Source organism: Scomber japonicus, chromosome 13 (assembly GCF_027409825.1).
Source record: "Scomber japonicus isolate fScoJap1 chromosome 13, fScoJap1.pri, whole genome shotgun sequence".
NCBI classification, from domain to species: domain Eukaryota; kingdom Metazoa; phylum Chordata; class Actinopteri; order Scombriformes; family Scombridae; genus Scomber; species Scomber japonicus.
In genome coordinates this window covers 1973525-1992357 of record NC_070590.1, presented here as the reverse complement: position 1 = coordinate 1992357, position 18833 = coordinate 1973525, and the positions used below count along the sequence as shown (strand labels likewise).

Genomic DNA, 18833 nt, shown 5'->3' with positions numbered 1-18833 from the left:
TAAGAACAGAATCCAGAAATCGTCTCTGGCAGAAAGTAGTTTTTTGGGGAATGTGAGAGAGACGTGTCATGTGACCCGAGTTTCACATGTGGAGAAGTAATTAAAACGACAGCAGCTGCTTCCAGATTTCAAGCTGCTTGGTTTGAATTTCACAGATTAACCGCTGAATCTGACCGGTCTCAGGTTGTTTTTAATGGAAGTCTGGAACTGAATATCAGTCAGGTTCTTACTGGTTTTCAAACTACTGATATTAATCTAATGTGGTCAGATTGCTGATTGTTGTGTTTGTTCAGCTGCTTGTGTTCAGACAACATTCAACATTTGAAAACTTTTTGGGGGTTTTTTTGTTTTGTTTTTGTAGAAAAAAAAACACCTGCCGACCAGTTCCTCATTCCCAAATCATCCTCACCTGCCTCTCGTTGTCTCATTAGCCTCAGCAACATTCATACCTGCCCAGGTTCATTTACTGTTGATTCTTTGCAGCTGACTTTTCCTGATCCTGCTCACATGTTGCTGATTGTCTGGAATCTGCTGCCACTTTCTGCTGTTTGCTTGTTAAGTTTTTCCTGTTGTCAAGTATAAATCTGAGTTCATCTGTTACTGTGATTAAAAACCATAAATAAACCCTGCTTCAGTGTCTGCATGTTCCTTCTTGTTTGTAAACACAGCTGTGACAAGCAAGATGTCAACTAAACACTCATTTGTATTGCCAGTACTGAAACTCAGGTTTTACTTATCAAGAAGTCTGAAGATTCAGGAGTTATGTAATGTTTAAAAACAAGTTCACCATTTTCAAATGTGTCCCTATGAGCAGTGAAAGAGGTTTTCCTCTCTGTAATCATTCCTCCTGTTCATACTGACTATTAAAAGATGGAGGACTGTATCACAGTGTGTCGACTCCACACAGTCATTAAAAAGTAGATGTGATGTTCATTTGGGTTTCTGACTGTTGTTTTAAAGCACACTTGAAAAACTGTGAACTCGTCCTTTAAGTGAGTCTAAAGAATAAAAAGTGTGATAGTGACGCCTGCTGGTTGCAAAGTTCATTACACTCCATAACAGAATGCAGTCGGATAGAAGCACTTACTTATCAGACAATTACATTTACAATTAAAATTCTTTGTGGTTTATTATTAAAAATCAAACATCTGTTTTTGCTTCTGAGCCACGTAGTAAAGACGAACTACATCTCCCCCGTAGTGAATGGGTAATGTGGCTCATTCCAGCATTATGTAAGGTTTCCAGTAACACAGGGGAGACTGTGGGCTCTCCACACAAAGTCTGGAAAAACTGCCTCAGTCTACGCATAAGCACTTCTGATGTTCACACTAATGTCACAAAACTTCCTTTTTGTATTGTAGTCTTTTCCTATTTGGACTAAGGTTTTTCCACTGTACATAAATCCTGCAAATATGATGATCCAGTTTTTCCTACAGAGTGAATAAAGAACTTGCAATGAAAGCCTTAGGGTGGCACCAGAGGGCATGAACCATCTGGAGTTGATTATCCTCAGCTGTCATGGTAATCTGACCTGTAGTTGTAAGGAAGTCTCACTCCAGTGAAATAATCTGCACAGAGAGGCATGTTTCATTTCATTGTGTTTATTTCTTTTGACAAAATGACAATATTTGGTTTGTAAAAAGCATTCCTGTGTTGAGGTTTGGTTCAGGGTGTTTGAGCGTCCTGTCAGATTAACATGATCACGCTAACGTGTTTCAACATGAAAAGTAAAAAAAAATCATGTATAATCAAATCAAACTCAAATATCACGTATGTACTTTTGGCTCCACAAACACCTGAATTCCCTCCTAGGACCTGCTAAGAGTGTGTGTGTGTGTGTGTGTGTGTGTGTGTGTGTGTGTGTGTGTGTGTGTGTGTGTGTGTGTGTGTGTGTGTGTGTGTGTGTGTGTGTGTGTGTGTGTGTGTGTGTGTGTGTGTGTGTATGTGTATGTGTGTGTGTGTGTGTTAATGTGTTATATCCTCAGGTCCTTGGGGTTGACCACCCTGCCGATGAAGAGCAGCGCCCCCGACGCTTCGTCCCGGATCAGGTAGAGGAAGGGCCGGTCTACTCGGTAGGACAGGTGGCTCGGTGTTGAGGTGGAGCTCGGATACTGGTTCCCTTCAGGCGCCATCTCCATGACGACCTTATGATTCATGGTGCTGAGCTTGACGGGCTGAGCCGAGATCTTCTCCAGCTCCGTGTCTGCTAGCCATTCAGAGAGACCTGCAGGGAGGGAGGTTATGTTAAAAGTATTGTACGTTCAAACAGTGACACCTAGTGTCTGTTATTGGTACACTGATGTAAAACTAAATAAGTTTCACAGGAAATAACCTTCGACTTCCTGTCTAAGCTTCTAACATCTTGTAGCTTTCGGTATATAATGTGATAAAGTGTTTATTCATCATTTATATTTAATTGTTTTGGTCAAGATCGAGCCTTTTAGAGGAGATATTTACCAGAGCATGCTTACTGATGTTTTTCAAGCCAGTTTGTATTTTAGTTATACTCATTCTCACTTTCTCACTGAAAGTTCATATTTAAAGCACAGTAAGGGCTGCAAATCTTTGGACTGTATTTTTATTAGGGCTCCAAAACAATTTGGCATTTAAATATTTGGTAGATTATTTTTCATTGCCAGGATGTGACTAAGTACCAAGGAGGATCATGTCTGACTGAACATGTTCACTGTTTTTCTTTGTTGAACACAACAGGAAGAAGAAAAGATTTATCAGTTTATCCACAGATTTGAATCTTCAGGGTGGTCTGATATCTTTCCCTTAACGGCCTGAAAATATGTAGCATCAAATAGCGTTTCCAGATGTAACTGTGGAATTTAGAGCTAAAATCAGACTTGTGTGTGCGTGCCCAGTTCTACCACGACTGAGATTTCTAAAACAAAACCATGCATGTGCACAGCTTTACAAGATTTAAGTGAAGAATGAGTCCATATAGTTATGTATTGTTAAGTTCTGGCCCTGGTCCTCAGATGTTTGCTCTAACACACCTGATTCAAATAAAAGGGTCGTTCATCAGGCTTTTGCAGAGTGGATAAAGAGCTTATCATTCAGATGTGTTGGAAGAGGGAAACTTCTAAAAACATGCAAGGACCAGGACTGACGAACACTGATCTAGACTCCTGGACTCACCGAGGTCGCTGAGCAGTGGTAGCAGGTCTGTGGTGTAGCTGAACTTCAGAGCGGGCAGAGTGAGGGTCACCCGAGCAGGATGAAGCGTCATGGAGAGGTCCTGCACGAACTCAGCGGTCAGACTCTCCTCCAGCAGAGTCATGTTGGACGTCACATCATCGGGCAGGAACACGAACATGCTGACATCGTCCTGCATCTGGAATTGAGCGATCTGGACGAGGAAACGCCAAAAAATAAAAGTTTCATAAAAAGGAAATCAGACAGTTTCTAGTGACATCACCACACAGGGTTTTCTGGGTAATGAAGTATAACCAATTTTAGACTTTTTTTGTAGTTGTTCCAGTGAACTCACCGTGCAGCTCAAATCTGGGTCCGCTCCCATTTTTATTGGGTAGTTCTCCTGTTGCATCATGGGAATGCGGACAGGTGCTTTTCCATCCAACTGGAAGTTCTCTGACGTTCCACTCTGACTGAACCGTGTTGTCCATTTCCCTGTTTACAGACGAAATAGTGACATGTGTGGAAACATGAACATGGGGCTCAACAAGGGGATTTATTCAACTCTGAAGTCTTTTCTCACCTTCTTGATTTCTATTTTGAATCTATTTTTCTTTCATTTGTCTTCTTTCTTATTTAATGTGCATACCAATGTTAGCATCAGGTCTATGGTATATTACAGTATGGTGTCATGATCTGAAATGAGTAAATTCATACGTTGGAAAAGTTCAATAAAATATCTAAAAAAATAAATAACAGACATTTACCCATGCTTGGCTTCATACTGAAATGATTAGAAAACTAATTATATAATAAAAGATCAGGGTTGACCCAAGGCAGCATTTTCAAATCAAGACATACCAACTAACAAACTTTTCTTTCAAACTCTACAGTCAGAAGTTTTTTTGAGAACGTCGTACCTTTAAAGTAGGCGGCGCTAACGGAGTTCGCTCCAGAGTTTCGGGGGAGGGGCTTGGTCAGGAAGCGCTGGACCTTACCGCCCGTCTCCTGAGACACCCATTCGTTGATTTCTTTAACATCCTTGGATCCTCCCAGCAGAGGTTTGGGGCGAATGCCGTACTGCTGCTCCACAAGTCCGAAGAAGTCCTGCTTCAAACGAAGGCCTGAGGACAGTCGCACATAGAGGGTTTAATCACAGTCACAAATGAACATGGGAACAGAGAAACTAATGGACCTTTTAAGACACAGTTTAAACCTAGATTGTATTGACTGAAGGTTGTATTTCCAGTAAGACAGTGGCATAAGACTTCACACAGACCCGTATAAAATGGCAGATGCAGCTTCTGTTAACACTTCCTTCTGTTTTCTTTTCACATACTATTACATGTGAGTCACTGGAATACAGAAATAGATCAGTTCTACACTCAGTGAGCACTTTATTAGGTACATCTGTGCAGCCTAATGCAATCCAACAGCTGTGCCATAAACTCTACTTAAAGCTTACACATTTTCAGACACGAGAGGAGTAAAATATTAGGAACACCTTTTCAATATAATTTACTCCAAGCTTCGTTAAAGTAGAGTTTATAGCAGAGCTGTTGTACTGGATTTAATTAGATTGCACAGGGGTTCCTAATAAAGTGCATGTTGAGTGTATGTTGAACATATAGTTTAGTGCAGGTTATAATCTCCAAACTAAATGTTCCAGCTTTTTATAAACTGCTCCAATAACAAACCTGCTTCATTAAACCTGACTGTCATAAATCTCCATTAAATCTCTGTGTTTTATTCTGTGTTGCATGCCAACAAACAACCAACCAGGGGCTGCTAAAGAGAGTGATCTGTCTACAGGGGGCCAATGGTGAGCTGCCATCCTGCTGATCTCTGTTAGGTTGGTGCTAGGCAATACATTTCTTTTAGTAATTCCCGCTGGGCTTAATGAGCTATGTTTGTCCAAATCTCTTTATTGTAGTCGAAAAGAGACATAATAACATGATGATATACTCTGCATATCTTTACATCCCATCGACCCCTACATGAACTCACGTCGTGCCAGGTAGATGCGAGCGGCGGTGCTCAGGCCTTTCCCAGGCGCCTTCACTGAGGCCAGCAGGTCTTTCAGGGTGTTGTGGAGCTGAGGGTCCTGCAGGGTGTGGTACCTCAGGGCCCTGAACAGCTGCCTCTGGGAACGCTCAGACCCTCCTGAGGGTCAGGAAGGGTCAAGTTAGCTGAGATCCAACATGTTCATCATGATTTATTATTGTGGCTGTTGTAGTGTGTGAGTGAGTGTTTTATATGTGTGGTGTCTGCTTTGTCTAATTATTGTTTGTTGGGAGCAAGTTTTTAGCACAGTTAATCTATCTATCCATGTGTATGAAATATTTAAGGTTAGCTTTAAGCTTCGGATTCACCTTAAACATCTCGCTAGTTCTGAACTCTTCAATACTGTAAACTATAAAAACGTAATCATCTGCATGGTTCTAGTTTTTCAGTCTCGGTTCAAATTGACTGAACAAAGTAAAGTAGAAGTGAGAGGAGGAAAACGTGCGGGACAAAGCAAAGAAAATGAACTAAAACCATGTTCTTTTGTGATAAAGCTTATAGTTCGGGCTGGTTCCAGCTCCTAGTTTATGCTGCTATAGGCTTAGACTGCCGGGGGACTCCCATGATGCACTGGGCTCCTCTCTCCTCCTCCCTCTCTCTCTCTATCCATCCATCTATATCCATTAACATTCATGTACTATTAATGCATTCAATAAGCTAAACTTCTTCCCCGGAGTTGTCTGTGCTTTCTCGTCTCACAGCTAATCTGGGCCTGTAGACGTCCGGATGACAGATTCCAGTCCTGGACCTTCAATGTGCTTCTCTCTCCTCTCCTTCCTCTCTCTCCTCTCTACTCCAACCGGTCGAGGCAGATGTTCTCCCACTCTGAGTCTGGTTCTGAGGGTTCTTCCTGTTAAAAGGGAGTTTTTTCTCTCCACTGTCACCAAGTGCTGCTCATGTGGGAATGTTGGGTCTCTTTAAAGTTAAAACCTGAAGAGTTCGGTTTAGACCTGCTCTATGTGGAAAGTGCCTTGAGATAACTCTGTTGTGATTTGGCACTATACAAATAAAGATTGATTGATTGATTGATTGATTGATTGATTGATTGATTGACCACCAAGAAGGCATGTGAGAAACAAAACTAGTCATGTGACACTGCTGACCACCTGAAATACATTTCAACCAGTCTGGCCAACGAGCTCGTACACACCATGACGGTCAAAGCCAAAACACCATTTTGGTTTTAGTTTGTAGTGTGATTGTGTCTTCACCCATGGACAGCTGCGTCAACACTGCAGACACACTGATGGGGGACAGGAACACGTTAGTCGTTGCGTCGCGGCTCGCCAGAGCGCGGAACAGGTTGTAGCCGAAGTCCGAGGCGGCGGCGCCCATCTTTGTCCTAGGGGTGGTGAAGAGCTCCACATGTTCCTCCTCTCCGCCCGTCTCCTCGCCTCCCGTCTCCGACTGGAACAGATGGAGACAGAAGAGAAATAAACATTACTGTGCTCTGTGTGAGTGGATCCATTGTTACTGACGACATTTTAACCGTCACGAAATAACAGAATGTAGGAGAAGAAAGAGGAGGAGTGGTGGGAATGCTACCTGCTGCTCAGTGATTTTAATGTAATCTCTCTTTATGAGGCTCATTGTGAGGTAATAATCATTACAGCTACAATGAAAGGCTGTTTTTAAGAGTTGACTCACTGCTCTTCCTGTCATTTAAACTTGGAACAACATCCTCATATTCTAAAGTGGATCTCTGAGTTTTTCCGTTTTAAAATGTTGTGTAATAAAGTTTTTCTAATCTGACAGATAGAGACATGCTCAGAGCAACATATCAGCCTGTTTGGTCACCATGACAACAGAAACAAACAACAAGGAAAGGACTCTGTTGTAATGTCAGCTGCTGGTTATACTCCAATATTTTTTTCTCTGGATTTATGAAAGTTTATTGACTTACAAAGAGAGAACACAGTACCTACCTGTAGCTAACAGTACAACAGCCCATTACCAGCCCACTTTTATGGGGTCTCCTGATGGTTTTACTGGTTTCCAAACATGCCTATATGTTGGTGTCAGCATGTTTCCTTCACCCCACCTCCCCAAAAGACATAAACCCAGTCTGAAGGAACTTTACACTAATTGGAGCATTTAAATGTGGAGTTTAACAGTTAAAGCACTGCAGGTAACTATAGCAACAGTCCATATATAGGCTGTAGAAGGATATAGAAGGAAATAGGAGGAAATAAAGGAGGTTTTGTTCATACCTGAGCCCGACAGAAGCTCAGTAAGACTCCAAACACCAGCAGGAAAGTTGTTCGCTTCATCCTGGAAACACAAACACATGAATATATAAAGACAATCTTTAAACCATTCAGCAAACTTACAACATCACAGCTACCAAATACCTCAATCACAGATAACGAGCTCAAAAAGACAAACAGAGCAACATTAAGAGACTGTAATAACTCCTGTGTTTCTGGTCTCGGTATGTGTTTCATTTAGTTTCTGCTGGAAGTCTCTTTATGTTTTGCACTGATGATGTGAGGAGTATTTCATTTTAGTTTTCAGGGTACTTGCTGGTTAAAAGAAGAAAATAAATGCTGGTTAAACATCAGTCGGAGCATATCGGAAGAAAACCTTTGGGAGCAATGATACATTCTGCCATCGAGAGCTACTCTGACTAAAAACAGTGAACTCTCACTCTGATGTGAAGAAGGATGAGCTAAAGGTCAAGCTAAGCAGAGCAGACCAGAAAGCTCTGAGTCTGACCACCAACTCAAACAAAAACCACATCACAGCTTTTCTTAAAAATGAAGCTGTTAGTTATCGTTGGTGAGTGTCTGTCTGTCCAAAGCAGATTCATTGAACCTTCTAACTCATTTAGTTTATATCTGAGAACACATGAGGTGGTGCAGTAATCCCTCTGGTATGATCGTGTTTATAGTAAGATTAATAATATAACATAATAAATAATAGTGTAATCTTGTTGTGTGCATGTTTAGGATTACAGAGAAGAACATCTGTGAAGTTTCTCTTTCGTCTGTACATGTTGCAACCTGATCCTGAATCAGTTTAGATTATAATCTCCTGTAGTCTGAGTCCAGATCTCTGCAGCCTTAAACCAGGATTTCTGTAGAAAAACAGTTTCTCTTGTAATCATGGAGAAAGTTATGATTGCGAAATTATAGTTATCATCATAAAATCATGCAGCTGGAACACGTCACCACAGTAAAATGTCAGTGCTGTTGAGGCTCAGTTGGAGTTAGATGTTAAGTAAAAGTCTTTTATAGAAACACACGTTGTGTCTAAAACACAGAGAGAAAGGAAAAAAGGTCTCACATCCACACAGACTGTCTTTGTTCTTCTAAACACATCTGGACCTGGTTCTAGTGGTTTCAAAACAAGACTGTCATTTGAACCTCAGACCACACTCTCACTCTCTCACACACACACACACACACACACACACACACACACACACACACACACACACACACACACACACTAACACACTCACACGCTCTCCTGATGGGAAACCCAGACACTCCTTTCTCCAGATGGTGATTTCTTTCTTCTCTTCTGCTCAGAGCTTCTGTTCTTTTCTTTCTGTCATAACAGAATATGTAGATTTTAAACAGTTCATGAGTCGTGGTAGAAGAAGTAAAACTACTCTGTTACAGTTAAAATCCTCCTGCTCCTGTGAACATTTATTGAAATGAAAGCATGTGAGAAGTTTAGCTGTTAACAACTCATAGACATCTGAACTGTGAGCCGACTACACACTGCTGACTGGTTTCATCTTTAACTATGTGTTGTATTTTAAAAGCTTGTTAACATGCTGCTCTAACACTGATGCTTCACTATCAATAATACTGTAATACTGCATACTACATCACTCATAATACTGCAGTACTTTTACTGTAATACTGCATACATCACTCATAATACTGCAGTACTTTTACTGTAATACTGCATACATCACTCATAATACTGCAGTACTTTTACTGTAATACTGCATACATCACTCATAATACTGCAGTACTTTTACTGTAATACTGCATACATCACTCATAATACTGCAGTACTTTTACTGTAATACTGCATACTACATCACTATAATACTGCAGTACTTTTACTGTAATACTGCATACTACATCACTCATAATACTGCAGTACTTTTACTGTAATACTGCATACTACATCACTATAATACTGCAGTACTTTTACTGTAATACTGCATACTACATCACTATAATACTGCAGTACTTTTACTGTAATACTGCATACTACATCACTATAATACTGCAGTACTTTTACTGTAATACTGCATACTACATCACTATAATACTGCAGTACTTTTACTGTAATACTGCATACTACATCACTATAATACTGCAGTACTTTTACTGTAATACTGCATACTACATCACTATAATACTGCAGTACTTTTACTGTAATACTGCATACTACATCACTATAATACTGCAGTACTTTTCCATGAAGGAAACGTTATAAGCTACAGATGTGAGTGATGGATGTTGAGCAGCTCTGCCTCTCTTCATATCTGATGCGTGTGAACTTTGCACAGACCTGATGGAGACTGAAGACGAGCCGCTGACTCAGCAGCAGACATGTTACCTGCAGGAACTTGTCTCTAAAACACACTGGAATGTTTTTTCATTGGCTGATCTGATATCACATCAGGTCATAAACCCGAAATTATTCAACAGAGAAATGTTGTTCTTGGCACCAAAGTCATTACAACCTGAAATAACCTCAGTGATTTAAAAAGTGTGTGTTTCCAAACCCTTCAAACTAAACTACAGAAGGACAGAAATCACAAACGTTATGAATTTCATAGAATCGTAGCAGACATTACACCAGATATTACACTAATGAACATGTCAGATGCTTAAAAAAAACAAAATAAAACAATAAAATTAAAAGTGTGTTTAATGAGTGTTGAGATCAGGGGAATGACCTGCTGTGAAATCAGAACTATTATATAAACTGTTGAGTGGAACAGACTGACTGTGTTTGTTGGCACAGCAGCAGAGCTGAGGTGGAGAAAGTTCACTGACTGGAAACACAATCAGCGTGTTGGAGAAAACCATTCATCAGTTAAACTGGGTCAACTGATTGTTTCTTAGACTGTTGCTCTTACTGGATCATATTTATTATAAGTTTAATAAACAGATGTAAGCCACGTTGTTGTTTGTTTAGCTGCAAGCCACATTTCCTTTGAGGGACAAAAAAATCTGAACTGAACTAAATATGAAACTGTCTTTATCTCATCCAGTACGGAAGCCGTGAGTTATTTTTTAATCTTAATGCCAAAAGACCAAAACTCTGGATTCTCTGCAGGATCATCAAACATTTGTGGAGCTTAGTTTCGGTCAAAGTTGCAGCCTGCACTAAAGCAGACTAACCCAAACCCTGCTCCAACATCATCCAGAAATAAATGAACCGTAAATAAATTTCCACTCAAGATAAAACTGCTGCAGTTAAAGTGAAAAGCTAAATGAAAAGTTGTGCGTAAAAGCGCACAAAAAGCGCACTCACCTCTCCTCTGCTCGGGACGGTCCACGTCTCTCAGACTCTATGTGCAGATGTTTCCTCCCCGCTGAGGCGCGCCCCTGGCCGTGCACGTACGACCACAGCGGCGCAGGTCCAGTTGCTGCCAGGAGAGCCGCGGGGACGCGCAAATAAAAGAGAAGCTGCTGAATGAAGATGAATGAAAGTTTGCAGCCAGACAGAAAACGTGTTGGAACAACCAACCTGCCAACTGCCTGGAAACTGTGTGCAGATGTACCGAGAAGAGCTGCTGCTGTAACTGCTTTAACTGCATCAAGCTGATTTTACTGCAGGACTTTTACTGTAGTGGAGTTTTTTACATTGCTGTATAATGTTACTTTTACTGTAGTAAAGCATCTGGATATGTCCTACTACTGAGACCAGTGGATAACAGACTGGACCATCACTAGGAACCTCTTTAGGACTAATACATCCAGACATTAGGACACCAACCTCAGGGCTCCAGGACCCTTAAAGACCTCTAGATGTCTCAAAGGGAACCTTCATCCACTGTTTGGACCCTTGGAGCTCTCCAGAGGACCTTCATGAATTCATGAAAATTCTCTTCTGTAGCTACCATAGACTGTATATAAGAAATGGACGTAACATCCGTGACGTCACCCATTGGTTTGTGGACTGCTGCTCGGAAGCTCGGAAGCCAATAGTATCGAATCTAGGCAGCGCCATCTTGAAAATTTCAGGTGCATGCTGGGAAAAAATGAACACGGATTCTACTTATATGGGCATGAGGCGGAGTCATGAACAGACGAATGGGCGAGACCAACGGCGGAGCGGGGAGGCTGCGATTGGTTGCGAGGGCTGGATCTCAAGGACATTTGTCAATCAACCTGTCAATCACAACGTAGCCACGTAGCCTGCTTTATCGTCAAATATAAAATCAGGGAGGCCAAAATTTCACAAATGAACATCATACTGCATTGAAGAAGGCTTTAAACTAGCGATTGAGACCATAAACACATTTTGAAAACGTTTACTGAGGTTAGAAATCAAGTGAGAAGTTGGTGAATTCTCCATTGACTTGTATAGAGACGGTCGCCCCCTGGTGGCCTTTTGATAGAATGCAGCTCTAAGTTACTTCCGCATTGGCTTCTTTTCAGAGGACAGGAACTCCCCGCCTGGTAGATTAGCTACTCTTGTTTGTTTGTTTGTTTGTTTGTTTGCCCTGAACTTTGTCTTTCAGGCAGCACCTACCTCATTGGCAGTGTCTCTAACGAGCTCCAGCAATCAATGAGTTCAGTTTGAAAGTTGTAAGAATTAGTTTAAGACAATGGTTGAGTGCCAATTCTGTAAATAATCTGAGAGCTGGATCTGCCTGGAAGGCTGAACTCGGGGCTAAAATAGTTTTTATATTGGGCTTTTTTACAATGATTGTACATTTTGTTATTTCTTGTTATTTTGTATGTATAGTGCATGTAGAAGTGAAATTATTTTTCTGGTTTATGTGAACATAAAAGTGTTAACTGGCTAAAAATAAACAGCAGTGGTGAAGTGGTGAAACTGTGATTTTAAAAAACTTTCTTTCCATCAAAACAGATTAAAACAGTTTGTGTCAAAGTTTTATTTTCCCTGACAGAATATCAAATTAAAGTCATCACACTGTGGATAAAACATCTGAAGAGAAACAAAAAACATTTAATATCATAATGCACAAGGTGTTGTAAAGAATATTTCTGTGTGAGAACTATAAAGCTTTAGTCTTAAAACACCTGACAGGTTTAATAAATCAATAATGGTAAACCTGCAGTCAAATTATAAAAATAGGACTCTGCTGATTTATGAGTTTTTAGTATTTTAAATAGACTCTTTCATATAAAACTCAAATCTCATCATCTTCTATAATTGCAGTGCATTTGTAAGTTTTAATGTTGAACTATATAATGCCTTATGAGCAACGTGTGTCTCTCCTCTGCTGCACATCTGAATCTGCTTCAAAGGAACCGTTTGACATTTTGAGAAATGCACTCATTCACTTTTTTGCCAAGAATGAGATGAAATGTTTGATATCACCCTCATGTCTGTTTCTGGCAGCAACAATACTCCACATCATCACCTCCTACATTTACACTCTCCTGTTTTTATTCACATTTCCAACAGTGGAAACACAGAAAACTGTCAGCAATGGTTTAATGGCACCGACTGGAGAACTGACACCACAATTATTTATTTTTGATCAAATCCCGATATTTAATAACAGTAATGGACAGAAACAAGAATAAATCTACAACCACAACTCATTTTTACGTTTTTTTTTTTACAGATTAAACAGATAAGATATAACAACATGTCCTGCAACACAGTGGAGGTACGAACACTAAGGGCTCTGGCAAAAACAGCCAGGGTCATCCAGCAAAAAAGTAAAACCAGGCTCAACTTTTGCCATTAATGCAAGACGCCGTTTTGACCAATCACATTGTGACACAAACTCTGTTCCTCTTCTGTTTGTCTCGTAGTCATTGCTTGATAAACTTCCAGAGTTGTTTAATCCTGTTTCTGTGTTTTGGTATCTAAGAATCCTTCAAATTCACAAAATTCAGCAACCTTCATTGTTTTATCTCAGTCTAGTGAGCTAGTAGATTTTGTTACCTTTAGAAAAAGCCAGGCTAGCTGTTCCCCCTGTTTTTATGCTAAGATAAGCTAACTGGCTGCAGGCACTAATTTCATATTTATCCAACAGACAGACATGAGAGTGGTTTAGATTTTCTCATCTAAATCTCGGCAAGAAAGCAAATAAACACATATCTGAAAATGTTTAATTATTCCTTTTACAAGTAAGATTTCAAACATCAGGTACAGAGTTGTCTGGTTTGGTGTAGGTTTCATTTCCTTGTGTCTTCTTCTTCCCACTGCTGCCCTCCAGTCCATTTACAGGCTGCAGCTGCTCCTTTTCACCAGTGGGGGTGCTGCATGACTGCCTGCTGCTGCCCTCTGCCTGCTCTGTGTCACTGCATGACGTCAGTTCACTATTTATGTCACTTTTCCTTACGCTCTCCATTGCGGGTTGGTCGCCCATGGTGCTGTTAATGTGGGGATCATCATTGAGCATGGGGTCGTTGTCGGGGGCGGGGTTTGTGACAATGCCCATGAAGAGCGGGGTGTGGGAGGCCTCATCAACCAGCGCAAAGAGGAAGGGGGAGTTAACGGAGAAGAGGGAGATGGAGCGCATGGAGGTTATAGCAGTGGTGGCAGATGCCTCCGCGCCTTCCTCGCTTAGTTCGATGGTGCTGGCATGGCGAACATCCGTTACCTTCAGAGGATGGTCGGAGATCCCAGAGAGGTCAGGACCGGAAAACAAAGAGCCGAGACCTGAGAGACAACCAGAGACAGAGAGAAGTGAGGAGGGCTACTAATATACTCTGTGTAGATCAAAGCTGCAATGATTTGTCGATTAATCTATCTAGAAACTAATTTGATTAATTGTTCCAGTTATTTTTTGAGCAAAAATGCCAAAAATATATTAGTTCCTTAAATATGGGGATTTGCTGCTTTATATTGTAAATTAAATAATAATGACTGCTGCTCAGACTTCTTGACATTTCATAGACTTAAAACAATTAATCTATTAATTGAGAAATGAATCAGGGCACTGACACTCCAGTAAAGCATAATTTTTTATCACATTCACACTTCTGCTTGAATATTGCCTCTAGTGTGTCGTAGAGTCATATTAGATGATGCTACCAACATGATCAGTGTGTTTTGCCTTTAAGCTGTTTGAAAGTGATGTGTTGCTTGCGGTAAATGCCTCTTTGGTTCCTGTGAATATTCTCACCCATGCTGGTGAGCGCTTCCTGGAGCTCCTGGCGGTACTGCAGCTTCACCTTGGGTAAGTTGACTTGTATTGTTTTCTCCTGAGGTAGACGTCTGTAAAGGTCAGAGATGTTCAGTTTGGGAAGCAATGATGAGACGTTTCCTCTTCCCAGCAAAGGCATGACGATTAAGAAGCTGGTGTTTCCCTTGAAGGGAAAACTGGCAACCTAGATGAGAGATGAGGAATTTATTTTTATTTCTTTGTGTTTGGTCTGTCATGGACTAACTCCCTACAAACAATCAATAGGAGTACATGGTAGTTAAAGGGAAAAGGAAGAAAGCAAAGGAAAAAGAAATGCAATGAGATAAACTAGACTAAATTTAAACCATGGTCACTGAAAAATCTTGTACATCCTCCAGGATCCCAAGGCATACCCAAGTCAGATGGGATCTAAGATTAAGGAATCTCATGAGCCAACTCTGTGTTCAGATCGGTGCCCCATCAGACAGGACAAAGCAACAGGAAGTGGATTGATGTATAATCAAGTTTATACTGGATATGATTCTGGGCATCACCTCCGAATTGGACATGGCCAGAAGGAGTCCTGATCAGATGCCTGAATCTGTGATCTAAAGCACACAACCACAGCAGAGTGCTGGACTGTAAATCGAAGGTTAAATTGAGAATCCTTGTTAAGTGACCATGGTGTAAATTCTACACTCTTCTACGTCACATGCTTTTGTATATCAAAATGCATGATTGTGTTTCATTGCTTACATATACTGTGTGGAATTCAGACAAACATGCAATGCAGTAAAGAGAAAGAGATATCCATGGTGTTGATGTAGCCTTAAAACTTAGTCAAATGAGATCTACATGAATGATTCATCCAATTACTGCAATAACAGCACATTAAAGAGCATTACTGTCAGGACACTGGGTCAATGGTTTAAGTGGGACATCTGATAAGTCTACATGAGAGAGTGAAGATGGGATCCTACTATGTGAAGGCCTTTATGGCTTCTTGGCTATGCCCAAGATAGTGGATGATATCTTCAGCATCTCTAATGTACCCATGGCCATTACCTGTGCTTTCAGCTGTGGATCATCCATCAGGCGGAGTGGGTACTGGGAAGACTTCATCATGTCTACTGACACTGAGTTCTGGTTGTCCAGGTAGAATAGTCCCTTAGAGGTTGCTTGTGAGTCAAAACGTGTTTGCCATTCACCTGATGAGCACAGAGGAGAGCGAGAGGGAAGCATTAGTAGCTTAAAGGACAACTCCATCTGCATATTTTTCTGAGTTGTTCAAATAAAAATTCCCATTCAGCCAATAGCAGAAAGCAGTCAAGTGGGTTAGATCACTAATGCCCCCTACTCCCTTTTTGGGGACCTGCATTAATTTGGAGTCTCTGGGGACCAGCTTATCCAATGGTTCACCTTTGAAGTACACAGCGTTGATGAGCATAAGCACCACGTTATGTGGAATCCTTTCCAGGAAGTTGGGGATGTGGCCATTGGTGGCATTACCCACCCAATGATTGACCTCCTCCACAGAGGTCAGGGGAACGGGCTGTGATCGGTATCTGTACAGAGAAATAAACTATTTATTTCCATCAAATGTTCAATGTTCAAAATCCGCTGAAAAGCATTCAACCTGTGTGTTTATGACATGAGTATACCTGGCCAGAGAGTCTTCAACAAAAGATAATTTCACTTCAAATCCTGAGAGATAGAAAATGGAAAGAAAAGAGGAAAAAATGGAGATGTCATGTAAGAATAACTGTACTTTTTGTAAACAAAGTCCTGTTCAACACTCTTCAGCACACACCTGGTCTCAGGTACATGCGTGATGCCACATCCATGTTGCTGAAATTAGGTACAAGTCCTCCGAGTATATGATGGTAACATGGCAGACTTTGGGCATGAAGGCTTTTCAGCAGCAGCTTCTCTGTTTCATTACGAGCACCTGAGGGGAAAATATACAGTATATCTGAACAAAGTGTTTTGAAGGAACACGCAGGAACAATTGATGGTTGACAGTGTAACATAAGCAGCCTCTGTAACATGTGGCTTTCTATATGCAAACATTATTGGGTGATAAAGGGTTTTATCTTCTATACAGCAATTTTAGGAAACCTCTAACTAACCTAAGGTGAGATGTGCAAGTGCAAAAGCCAGGCTGAGAGGTGATAGGACGACATTTGGCTGCTTTGGACCAATAGGTAGCTTTTCTAGAAGCTGTAAACCCAGTCGCTCTATGGCGCCTCCTATCGCCCGATTCTCCTCAGGGCTGAACACTTGTCTTTCTCCACAGCTGTGAACCCTCTCCTCCGTCTCATTTTTTTTATCTACTGGACCAGAGACCTCAGGAGCTCCTGGAGTCGGACTGGGCTCCTCCTGGAAACAGGAAAGTGAAGAATAAGGTCACACCAAGAACAAACAGCAAATAAAGGATTCCTCTTTGGTGCTGAAATAGTTTACAAGACTGAGGTTCTTCTTACAGTCAGTCCCAGTTGGCAGAGACAAAGAAAAAGAAGAAGAAGACACAACTTCATTTCCAAACCACCAGCCTGAAAAACACATAGACATCATCAACAGCAAGGAAGACAGTAGCACCTGTGAGCAGGTTCATGTACTGATTGATCTGATCAATTGTCAGCTAAATGGAAACTGTAACGGAAATTAGACTTTGGGAATCAGCAAACAAATGCAAATCATGCAATACATATCAAATACATACAAAATAGACAATAATCTTTATCTGTGATGGCCCTTCGTATAAATATATTCAGGCCTGTAGAAATAACTGATGACCACCTGAACACAAATATCTAGCAAACATGATGTCACCAGGAGGAGTATTTTACAACTGGAGAGTTTCAGGCATCCAGTGGTGAAGTCCTCCAAATTCCACATTTCTTCTCTGACATGCTCACAAGGACAGCCTAGCATTTCACCATGCTAATATTAGCATGGTAGCATTTTCAGTCATAAAACAACAAAACTTTTCCACACATTCATCACGAAAAACCAATGAAGAAAGGCAGTTATTTTAACTTTTAGTGTTTTATCTTGCTTTAATTGTATGTAACACATTTTTTATAGTCTGAATCAGTGTGCCTTATTTCAATAGTTGACTGACTATTGTAAAGTACAGCTTTAATTTGTAGATAGCCTACAATACAAGTTGTAAGTTTTCACTAAAATACTAAATATTTCCACTCTTCTGTTATCTTTCCATTTTGTTCAATAGAGAAGAAAAACTTTTACACATTGAAAAAACCTGTAATAGACTCTGAGGATTTCGCATCATGTGGTCGGCTGCTGAAGTGTTGGAACAAATGTACTTTTGTCCACCTGGTGATGCTAGAGTTAAAGTTTCTTCCTCTGGGGGTCAAGAGTGTTTGTACCAAATTTTATGATACTTGATCCAACAGTTGTCAAGTTATTTTATTCTGGACCAAAGAGTCTTATTAAGCAACACCATCATCAGCTTCTATGGATGAAAGCTGTCATTAAAATAGTATCTGTCTATGTATGTGTCCATGTAGTATGTTTAAAGTCACTTGAGGTTTCAGATATGGCGGCTGTGTTTACCAGATGACTAAAGGTTACTGTTTCAGAAGCCTTTTTTGGCTGAATACACAGAACACATAATACACTGAACTCCATGAACTATATGAATCTACCACCATTGCATACAAGATAAGACTCAACTTCATGCTCCTTTAAACAAACTGCAACCGTGGATCATGTTGCATCTTGCATCTGAGAGCAATTCAAAGCAGTCTGTAAACTAAACCAAATTATTTTATCAGCGCTGCAACTGATTAGCAGCGCTGAATGCAGTTGAAAAAGCTTTTGGTGAAATCGAATATAGTCTGAACTTACCTGGCCTGTGTCTGATGTGGAGGAACAAAAAGGATTAACAGAAGAGAGGGATAAAATAAGAGTAAAGCCAGGTATGGTCAGTGCTCTCTAGGCTGGACAGCGTAGTGCCTGGACTCAACAACTGCCGCCCCCCTATTGGTTGGTTAATAATCAACACTGCAGTCACTACAGCATGTAAAAATAAAGAGACAGACTGACTATAGTAAGGCTCCTTGTAGAGTTAACTCACACTCTAAAAATGAGTCTGTGAATCCATCTGAGAGGATTACAGCCAATCAATTTCATTTATTAGCATTTTCAAAGTGAGCTAATTTATTCCCAGAGGTTCCAGTAAGTTAGATGCTATGACACAATAAACGACTCTTTACAAATGACTAAAGGTGGCTCAACTATCTCAACCATAATGTAGTCAAACATATAAGTTAAAGGACCAGTATGTGGG

At 40.6% G+C, this 18833-nt stretch overlaps 2 protein-coding genes across 4 annotated transcripts; both read right to left on the bottom strand.

The window, feature by feature from the left end:
- Nucleotides 1-1585: 1585 nt before the first annotated feature.
- serpinf1 (serpin peptidase inhibitor, clade F (alpha-2 antiplasmin, pigment epithelium derived factor), member 1) lies at nucleotides 1586-10789 on the bottom strand. 3 transcript variants are annotated; one of them, XM_053331211.1, is made up of 9 exons: nucleotides 10717-10733; nucleotides 8672-8760; nucleotides 7419-7479; nucleotides 6420-6615; nucleotides 5152-5307; nucleotides 4065-4268; nucleotides 3500-3639; nucleotides 3148-3358; nucleotides 1586-2224 (listed from the first exon to the last, which is right to left on the bottom strand). In XM_053331211.1, exons 3-9 carry the CDS (start codon nucleotides 7476-7478, stop codon nucleotides 1974-1976), a joined length of 1218 nt encoding a protein of 405 aa, XP_053187186.1. In that variant the 5' UTR covers nucleotide 7479; nucleotides 8672-8760; nucleotides 10717-10733; the 3' UTR covers nucleotides 1586-1973. The 3 variants fall into 3 exon arrangements, with proteins under 3 accessions (XP_053187186.1, XP_053187185.1, XP_053187187.1); XM_053331210.1 differs by lacking the exon at nucleotides 8672-8760 and having other exon boundaries at nucleotides 10717-10789; XM_053331212.1 differs by lacking the exon at nucleotides 10717-10733 and having other exon boundaries at nucleotides 8674-8696.
- A 2694-nt stretch (nucleotides 10790-13483) lies between these two features.
- serpinf2a (serpin peptidase inhibitor, clade F (alpha-2 antiplasmin, pigment epithelium derived factor), member 2a) lies at nucleotides 13484-18543 on the bottom strand. Its single transcript, XM_053331196.1, has 9 exons — nucleotides 18392-18543; nucleotides 17002-17070; nucleotides 16648-16897; nucleotides 16329-16466; nucleotides 16180-16222; nucleotides 15938-16083; nucleotides 15584-15726; nucleotides 14519-14723; nucleotides 13484-14052 (listed from the first exon to the last, which is right to left on the bottom strand). The coding sequence occupies exons 2-9, from the start codon at nucleotides 17053-17055 to the stop codon at nucleotides 13526-13528; spliced, it is 1506 nt and encodes a 501-aa protein (XP_053187171.1). The 5' UTR covers nucleotides 17056-17070; nucleotides 18392-18543; the 3' UTR covers nucleotides 13484-13525.
- Nucleotides 18544-18833: the final 290 nt, after the last annotated feature.

What these genes read in the sequence shown, in the direction of transcription:
- serpinf1 (XM_053331210.1), bottom strand. Translation starts at nt 7,478, where the DNA reads ATGAAGCGAACAACTTTCCTGCTGGTGTTTGGAGTCTTACTGAGCTTC. An exon ending in TGAGCTTCTGTCGGGCTCAG is followed by an intron (nt 6,616 to 7,418) that starts GTATGAACAAAA and finishes CATCTGTTCCAG; the next exon opens with TCGGAGACGGGAGGCGAGGA. An exon ending in TCGCATCTACCTGGCACGAC is followed by an intron (nt 4,269 to 5,151) that starts GTGAGTTCATGT and finishes GACTGTCCTCAG; the next exon opens with GCCTTCGTTTGAAGCAGGAC.
- serpinf2a (XM_053331196.1), bottom strand. Translation starts at nt 17,055, where the DNA reads ATGAAGTTGTGTCTTCTTCTTCTTTTTCTTTGTCTCTGCCAACTGGGA. An exon ending in CAACGCTGTGTACTTCAAAG is followed by an intron (nt 15,727 to 15,937) that starts GTGAACCATTGG and finishes TGTGCTCATCAG; the next exon opens with GTGAATGGCAAACACGTTTT. An exon ending in GGAAGCGCTCACCAGCATGG is followed by an intron (nt 14,053 to 14,518) that starts GTGAGAATATTC and finishes GTTGTCTCTCAG; the next exon opens with GTCTCGGCTCTTTGTTTTCC.